The sequence below is a fragment of the Solea solea genome, chromosome 6 (genome assembly GCF_958295425.1).
Source record: "Solea solea chromosome 6, fSolSol10.1, whole genome shotgun sequence".
NCBI lineage: Eukaryota > Metazoa > Chordata > Actinopteri > Pleuronectiformes > Soleidae > Solea > Solea solea.
Genome location: NC_081139.1, coordinates 19,544,388 through 19,553,473, shown reverse-complemented (window position 1 = coordinate 19,553,473; position 9,086 = coordinate 19,544,388). Strand labels below are relative to the sequence as shown.

Below are 9,086 nucleotides of genomic sequence, written 5' to 3'. Positions count from 1 at the left end.
AATTGTCATTTTTGAGTGTTTTCTTAACTTGTTAATATTGACTTTTTATGAATAAATACATCTAAGTTTTCATCAAATGTTGAGTCTAACTAATCCATTTTAATCTAGCAGGTATAGTTTGCAGGTATAGTTTACAGCGATGGGTTTGTGTGACTCTTTGATCACAACACACTGAAGGTACCAGGTTGCAGTTATTTATACTATCACTAGGGGGCGCCTATTTTTAAAACGTGCCTTTGTGTCATAATACCTGCATAATAGTTAGTAGTTACAAATAAAGAGATTACTACCAAACAATAGTTGTTAGTTGCAGCCCTAGTCTACTTGCATCTGTGGCATTTACTTTATATGTAAACTCGTCGTCTGTGTGACCGCAGCATTTAGAGCTCGTGTCGCCCGGTGACAAAAGTAAAAGTGATTAATTCTACAGCAGCAGTATTGTGCGGGTAAAGTGAGTTAGAGTTTGACTGCAAACACAGAGAAACGCCCATGAAACGTTTCAGACGTGAATCCTACTGTTGGAAAAAAATCTTAAACAATTTGACAGGATAAATGCTTCTTGTCTCCGCCTACCCCTGCACTGTCAGTGTATACAAACAAACGCCCCCTCAGGTCTGATATTACTCAGATGAAGGACACAGCCTACATTGCTTCTGCTGACAAAGACCAAACAGCGGCAGAATAATAATAATCACAAAAGTCATGGAAAGTTAGGTAAATTTAAGAAAGCATGATGTTCCGAGAACAAAAACCATCCACGCGGAAATTAGATCAGGTAGAAACTGTTGTCACATTTACTGGAAACTAAATTTATGAGACTAAGAGAGTTGTTATTGAGACAATCTGATATGAAAGGTGAGCCTCTGGTAAAATGGTGGCTTCTCCAAGTCCACGGAGAGTAGGTGTGTCAGGACTGCACCTCCTTATGAATAGCCGGCAGCATATTCAACTTAGCTCTGCTGCGGACTTGAATTTCACCTTGCATTGTCCGTATAATGATATTTGATTAATTCCCCTGAGAAAGCAACGTCAACACCGTCGATTTCTCCCCGCTTTTTGTTGACTCTCTGTTTTGAAAGACCACCCTCTTTGATGTGGCGTCTATAGAGGGCACAATTATGTAAACAGCACGCTCATGAGTCCGATGAGAATAAGTCACGATTCCAGAAGAAGAATCCCAGGTGGCTTCATTAACAAAAGCGAACAAGTGCTACCTCCATCTTCAACTTCAACAAAACGTTCTAAGATTGGATCTATAAAGCCGGGTTTTCCAGAGCTGGGGGACTTGAGTCAAGTCACGTGACTTAAGTCGCAAATTTGAGGACTGGAGGCTAACGTTGGTAAAAGACTTGAATATTTACACTTCCTCAAATACAATATTGAGCGGTTAATGTTAATCTGTTTTTTGAAGCACGGAAAACATCGGGTGTCTGCTTTTACGGGATTGCGTACACACCTGGTAACCGAGCGACACCAACACCACGACGTGAGATTCCGTTTGATGTCAGTTAACGTTTTTGTCAGTCAAAAATATGATTAGTGTGTGAAATGTGCCCCTTTTTTTAGTATTTGGTCTAATGTCAGTATTCTTTACATTTTAGGCTCTGTAGTTTTATTCATTTTAATTTTATTGATGTTAATTGTATCCTTTTTTAAATAAACAATTCACTTGTATGGGACCATGAAGCAAACCTTACATTGTATGAGTAACACAGTGTTTCTGTTACTCTTTTTTAGCACATTTAATGTGGAATATCTGCAAAATCATCTTATATATTCATACGACTTGACTCGTATTGTACTGAAAATCCATAAAAGCCAGGATTCCTGTATCAACACAGATTTTGACAGAACTTGCACTCAAATGAGATTGAGATGTGGTCACATTGTTTCAGTTCATCAACAACAGTGGTTCTCAAAACGTTTTATACCAAGTACGTCCATTAAATAGGTCGAGCAAAGTCAGCTACGGACTTTTCACAGGAGGCAGATTTATTCCCAATATGATCATTTGCTCTCTCATCATCCTCCTCTTCCTTACATATACGTTACACACTAGTATAGTGACATTAGATTTTTTTAATTATTTTTATTTAACCTTCATTTAACCAGGAAAATCCCACTGAGATTAAGAACCTCTATTTCAAGGGAGTCGTGGCTGAGATAGGCAGCAGCAAATGCAAAAAAACTCAACACAGTTACAAATGCATGCAGTTAGAACAACAAGCAGAAGACAAATAAAAAGAAAACAACTCTCAGTTTGGATTTAAAAATTCTCAATGAAATTCACTCAGTTCATTTCAAGTCTTTCTGCAACATAATCCATGCAAAAGGTGCAAAATGGACAATGGCCCTTTTACCCAATTCAGTACAGGTACAGTATATGACACAGAAAGCAAGAACTGAAAGTGCAGTTAAGGTATAACTGTAGGGAGGCAGAAGTCTGAATATTGCCTATGCTGTAGTGTAACAATGACTGATCCTTCAGGTGGCCAGAGCAGGACATCCCACCTGAGAGTTTGCTCATTTTCACACCTAATAGTCCGCTGGACTCCGTACCAGGGATGAGACGATACCACTTTTTTTGTGATATCACAAACTTGAGTATATCCCGATACCAATATTCTGATACAGTCATTTTAGACCATTTATGAACTATGAAGCTGTTAACAACACATTTGTGCCGAGCCATTTCAAAGACATCATTCTCCAACGGTGTTACAAATATTGTTGTAATAAAAAGACAAAACATGACTCAGCTAAAATGCTTTTGCTGATTTTTCTTTACGTTGTTACAGTCTAACGACGCATACAGTGAAACATGCAATATGATTTTTGGATTTATCAGCTTTTACATCTTTATGTGAACATATGACACATTATACGCTGGGCTTAGCCATTTGTCCCCCGGCCATCGCTCTACACGCGCGTATGTTTTGGTTGTGTTTACCCACAATGCCCTCCATTGTAGTTTGCTTCCTGCATTTGGTTCACTTGAATCGATCCATGACCGATGTTTTCAGGTGGACCAGAGTTCGCTTCTTTGATGTGCATCAGAGTTTAATACATTTTATTTTATTTATTTTATTTTATTTGGAGGCGCCTCTCTGGGCACTCGAGGACACCGTACAATACATAAATAAATAAAAACACTAAGAGAAAAAAAAATAAAAATAAAAATAAATATATATATATAAAAGTAAGAATAAGAAACGACAATGTAGATAGTTAAGTGGGGTAGGCAGTTCGGAATAGGTGAGTTTTCCGAACTGCCCAAAGCGAAGTTTGGTTGCACATTCGCGCCTCCACAAACGAACCGGACTTTCCGAGCAAACTAACTATGGATTCGATTAAGAAGAGAAGGGCTGGTGTGTCAACACTTTACATTAAGATGGAGCGAGAGATAAGATGATTCTGATTATTATTTAATGTATTTATTTTTTTGTTATTAGTTTCTTTTGCTCTGCACTCTGGTCAAACAGTATTTTTGATTTCCCTCCGAGTACCACCAGAGGAAACTTGTGTACCACTGGTGGTACGTATACCACAGTTTGAAAACAATAAAAGTCCTTGTTCAGAGGGCATGAGGGCAGGTGTCTGAGGTCGCCTCAGTTTTATGAAAACACTGCCATCGTCTGGTCACATCTGACATCATCCACAGACTCTGAATGACACAATAAACAAAGAACCATTTCCCGTCTTTATAAAACGTTTGAAGGATTCTTTTTCTTTCTTTTACTTCTCAAAGTCGTCGAGTGGCGACGCGTAAAACCAGGGCGTTTTCCCGCAGATCTGAGTGTGGCAGATTTGGCGCATATTGACGTGCCATCTTTGAACCCTCGATTGTTTGATTACCACCTGGAGAGTGGAGCCGTTCTTCTATTTCTTTCTTTCGTGAACTAGAAGCTTCTCTGGGCTGCACCAGAAAACCCCCTCAGTCCAGCTGCTCCCTCGCGTCGTCACCAGGTTTCCCCAGGATCCTTTTTTTTCTTTTTTTTGGGCACATGATCTTTTTCTCTGTTTGCATTTCTTTCCTCTGATTTTTTTTTTTGCGCGAGGAATCAGCCGCTATACAAACCAGCGGGTGTTTGAGCACTGCTGTGCGCGCGCGCGCCTCCATTTCCAAGCAATACGCAAAGAGAGAGAGCGAGAGCGAGAGAGGAAGAGAAAGAGAGAGAGAGAGAGAGAGAGAGAGAGAAAGAGAAACACCTCTGGAAATTTTGAATAATGTTGCCGAAGCCGCACGAGCGAGGAAATTGAGGACATTTTTGATTTACTGTTATTTGCGCCGCGCACCCGCGAAGACAGACACGTGTCTTCGAGGGTAAACATTAATAAAAAGGGCTACACATCGTGTCATCATTGTTTTCCCTCTCAGCTCCATTTGTTTTGTTGCTGAAGAAGGAGCAGAAGGAGAAGAGGAGCGAGTCCGAGCTCGTCGACGCGCTTCTTCTCTTTTTTATTTGGTAACATCATTTCGGCTCGTGCGCCTTTTTTTGGGGGTGATAAAAAGACGCATTTTGGAGAATGTCGGAAGTGCTGCCTTTCAACGAGGAGAAAATGAGTCATTATGGAAACGAGGGCGACGAGGGACACCTTTCCTTCACCTGTCGTCTCCAAGACACCAACAACTTCTTCAACGGCCCACAGAACAAACGTCCACCCAAGCTCGGACAAATAGGCAGAAGCAAACGAGGTAAGTGTTCAGTTAAGGCGTTTTTCCCCCTCTGTGCGCGCGTGTGCGTGCGTGCGTGTGTTGGACGCGCACACATTAAAGCCATAATTAAGGACTGTCTGTGTTGTCACACGTCGCCCTGTCACGTTAACATCACAGAAGCCGCGGTTCATTGTTGCATGTTTTTAATATTCTGTTCGCATTGCAACATAAGTTGGATATACGCAGTGCGCGCGCTGAAATCTCGTGAATCTCACACAGACACAGTTGATGTCCTCAGTGTCTCCTCCCCAGAGTGGATGAATGAATGGATGAATGCTTGGTCCATAATTAAGATTTAAATGCAGGGTAATTAAACATCTTTGTGGGTTTTTTGCAGCAGGTTAAATTTATGATGTTGTTGTTGTTGTTGTTTTAAATAATTTTCTTTCCAGCTGTTGTTTGTCCTGCATTCCTGGTGAAATCAATTACACACACACGCACGCACACACGCGCACACACACATAGTACAGTAGTAGTACACAGGTACATCATGGGTTGACATGGTAAAGATGAAGGTGTTGCATCTGTAGGTGCAGAAATGCAGACACACACACCCTCACTTACACAGATCTGTGCAATACTGGTGCCCTATCATATACATATTCATGTGCACATACATATTCATATTCATAGACATAAATAGGCTGATTTTTATTGTCATTATTTATAATTTTTGCTTGCACGTGCTCCTCTTTTTACGTAAATAAATGCCACTTTAGCTCATAAAGCAGCGCCACTCATGTTCCCACTGTCAGTTGATTGTGAATTTTCAAGACGCCACACCAAGATGAGCCCTGTCTCCCTCTTGCACTCCCTCTCTCGCTCCCTCTCTCTCCCCCTCTCTCGCTCTCATTAACTCCCTCTCTCTCCTCCCCTGTCATCCACAGTTGTGATCGAGGATGAGAATGGCGAGGATGAAGCACAGAAAAATGGAACAGAGAAGACCCCGCCAGAGGCTTAGATCACTCGGCTCATCGTCTTCCTCCCCTCCCTCCTCCTCCTCCCTCCTCCCTCCACCCCGACACACACACACACACACAATACACACACAAAAAAAGACACTCTTGAAAATTTTTTATGGCGATATTTACTAGTTTTAATCCAAAGACACTGTATATAAGCACTTTCTCTCATGTGGCAGCAAGCAGCACTTCCACACCCTCCTCTACCTGTCAGTCATGGCCATCCGGGTGACACAGACTGACTGGCAGGGCTGGGAGACGGCAGCAAAAGGAGACCCCCCCAGGTGGACTTCCCCCCCCCCTCGTCCTCCAACACACACATATACACACACATGTACACACACATATGTACACAAAATGTCCAACGCCCTTGAGCACAGGGTTTCGCCATAAATCCAAAAGTGGAGAAGACAAACCAGGGGAAGAGGAGGGGGGGGTTGACGTGGAGGAAGGAGGCGACGCTGTCGAAATGCAGAAATCAGGGACAGGATACAGAAATGAATCTAGTATAAAAACTAAAGCACACACTTCTCCTACGTATATATAAGTATATATACATCGTATCAATTTAACTTATAATGGTACCATTCTTTGTTCACGTCATTTTAATCGAGAGAGGAATAAAGAGCGCCGAGTTTGTAAATATGGAAAGGGTAGCCCATATTTTTCTTGCACAAAGTGGGAGTGAGTGAACCGGCTTGTTCTCTGTGTTGAAGACTTTATTTATTGATCCTTTGGAATATGTCTTTTTGCAGTGACCCGAGGCCCAGAGGGAGTAGTTTTTTGTATGCGGAGAGAACTTTGAGCGAATGAGAGTTGATATTTTTTTCACTTAACAATTCTCGGTGTTGCCTGAGTGTTTTTTGTTACCATATTTTGCAGCTAACGAGTCATTTATATACCGTGTACCTCCCACCTGTTTGTAAGCTTCCCAGGCTTTCACCTGGAATGGTTGATACTGTAACTTGACTGTACAACACCCTATTGATAAACTATTTATATTGCATTGTGCATTATCGTGTGTGCCAAACCTCATGAGGGATATACTGTACCGGATTACTTTGGGTTTTTTTTCTGTGCTTTATACATTTACTCGGACAGTTCACGTTTGTTTTCGTTGGTTTGCCATTTTTAGGGCTCTTTCTTAAAAAAAAGAAATGAATCAAAACACTGAAATACCAACTCATGCATGGCAAATATGAAATCATGCATGCACGGCAGACGTTCTGAAACTTGTGTATTCTTGAAGCACCTCGTATACAGCTTTGAATGACAAACCTCGAGCAACAGTCTTAATTCTGCGTTGTACTGTACGACTCGCACTGATTTGTACAGCAGACTAATATCTTGTAATAAAGATTTGACAAAGTACTATATACTGTTTAGTGTTGATTGTGGTGTTGCAAATACGGACGGACGTACTTGCTCTCGCTTTGTGTTTTGTTTTTTAAAAACCTGTAGCAAGAACACAGAAATATAGTTTTGTATTGGAAAAGATAAAGATGACAGCAAACCGCTCGGCTGACTTTTGGATAATGTTCCTTGTACAGTTTCACCCTGTTGTTATTGAATTGCCTATATCCTCTCTGCCAAGGAAGGTCAAGTCAGCGTTTTCCACTGTGAGAAGTAGCAGCCCATGTTCCTGGAAAAAAAAGATCAGATACGGACGGAGACGATGGAAAGATGAGCAGATAATCTCGACAAAGAATTTGAATCCTATACTTTGTTTTGATTCATTTAGAGGAGAGCGGAAGGAGAACTGACTGCGACAACAGACCACAAACTCATTAAGAGCTTCAGTATTGCAAAAAAAAAACAAGCACACTCTGTGAGGAAAATGTAAACCACTGCTTCCCGATGCAATAAACGTCTGTTTGCACCTGAACAATCTCAGCTCCTCTCTTTAATCAAAGCCCCATAAATGGCGCAGATGCAACGATGCATGAGGAAACCGTGATGAGACGTGACATTTCCAACTCTGCTGTGGTGACTAAATGATTCATGCTATGTGACGAGCCTCTGTCAGCATCTTAACCCCCCCCCCCCCCCACACACACACACACACACACAAACCACCGTGATGTGGATACACACCAGGCACACGTGTCTGTTTCAGCTCCAACTGCAGGCGAGACTAACATATTGCTAGTCTCTCCCATCCCAGTCTTGACAGACATGAAAGGAACTGCCTGGGCCGGGTACCATGGTAACAGATGCACCTTGCACTCGATGGGTGCTGCGGTGGGTTGTTGTTTTTTTTTTTTGTTTTTTTTTTTGTCGGTGCAGAGCAGTCTTTCCCTGAGCCTCTGCTTGATACCATCACCATCTTTAATGGAATGTTCTCCGGGGCTGTTATCTCTGAACCTCGTCTCTCAAGACCCCCCTATTCACACAGTGGCGTGACCGCATTATCCTGCCAAAATAGTCCCTTCTTCCAAAACGGCAGTCAACCATGGCGCTTGCTGCAGTAACAGCTGATCCCTCCCTCACACAGGATGAGAGGATGTTTAGGGAGTAAAACTTTATCACCGTCTGTGCGGTGAATCCTTTCAGCCATCATGTGAAGAGGAAAAGAATATATAAGTGTGTGAGGCATGTGCATGTCTGACAGAGGGACGACATTTTTCAGTAAAGAAACCAGAAGATGTTTATTTATTTAAATATTCAGTCCATGTTAAAATAACTGACAACTGGACGTATGTTACACCTTTTTGCAAACGTGTATATTTAGATTGTCTAGTTGAATATAACTCAGCAATATTGAAAATGTTCACTTCCAATAGATACAGTTGTTTTTTTAACCTTAAAATTAAAAACTCCAGACAGAGGTGTCAAACTCTTGGCCCTCCAATCAGTTTCATGCAGCAGACACGAGGGCTGAACCATTTTGAACAAATATCTAATTGTGATTTGCGCAAAATATCAAAGGGAATGTTAATTTTTACATCATTATTCTCATGTTCAAACATGTTTGAAATGATTACCGTGTGATATTTGTGCAGATCTGTGAGAAACAAAGATGATCACTGACGTCTGTAGAATAAGATGTGCATCGACCAAAAATAATAACTAATCTAAAAGGATTATTTGACACGTTTGTCTTTATATGTGTCCCTGTGATGGACTGGCGATCTGTGTACCCCGCCTTTCGCCCTATGTTTTGTTTTTATTTAAAGAATCATTTTACGTCACAAATGCTTGTTTTTATCGTGAACTTGATATCTAAACAAACACTTTTATTTGAAAACTGTCGTTATTGCGACATAACGACTGAATATTGTGATAGAATTTTAAGCTCATATCGATACACCTCTACTGATGAGTTGCTCTTCCTCAGAAAGTTTAACTTCCTCAGGTCATTAGCGTTTGACCCCTGCACTATAGAAACAAACACTCAACTCCCACGA

The 9,086-nt window shown here is 41.3% G+C and overlaps 1 protein-coding gene across 1 annotated transcript; it reads left to right on the top strand.

Moving 5' to 3' along the window:
* Positions 1-3,722: 3,722 nt before the first annotated feature.
* Positions 3,723-7,053, top strand: camk2n1 (calcium/calmodulin dependent protein kinase II inhibitor 1). Its single transcript, XM_058631682.1, has 2 exons — positions 3,723-4,696; positions 5,605-7,053. The coding sequence occupies exons 1-2, from the start codon at positions 4,528-4,530 to the stop codon at positions 5,676-5,678; spliced, it is 243 nt and encodes an 80-aa protein (XP_058487665.1). The 5' UTR covers positions 3,723-4,527; the 3' UTR covers positions 5,679-7,053.
* Positions 7,054-9,086: the final 2,033 nt, after the last annotated feature.

Excerpts from the sequence above, each read along its gene's own strand:
- camk2n1 (XM_058631682.1), top strand. The coding sequence starts at position 4,528 with ATGTCGGAAGTGCTGCCTTTCAACGAGGAGAAAATGAGTCATTATGGA. Across the intron at positions 4,697-5,604 it reads AATAGGCAGAAGCAAACGAG|TTGTGATCGAGGATGAGAAT; the intron begins GTAAGTGTTCAG and ends TGTCATCCACAG.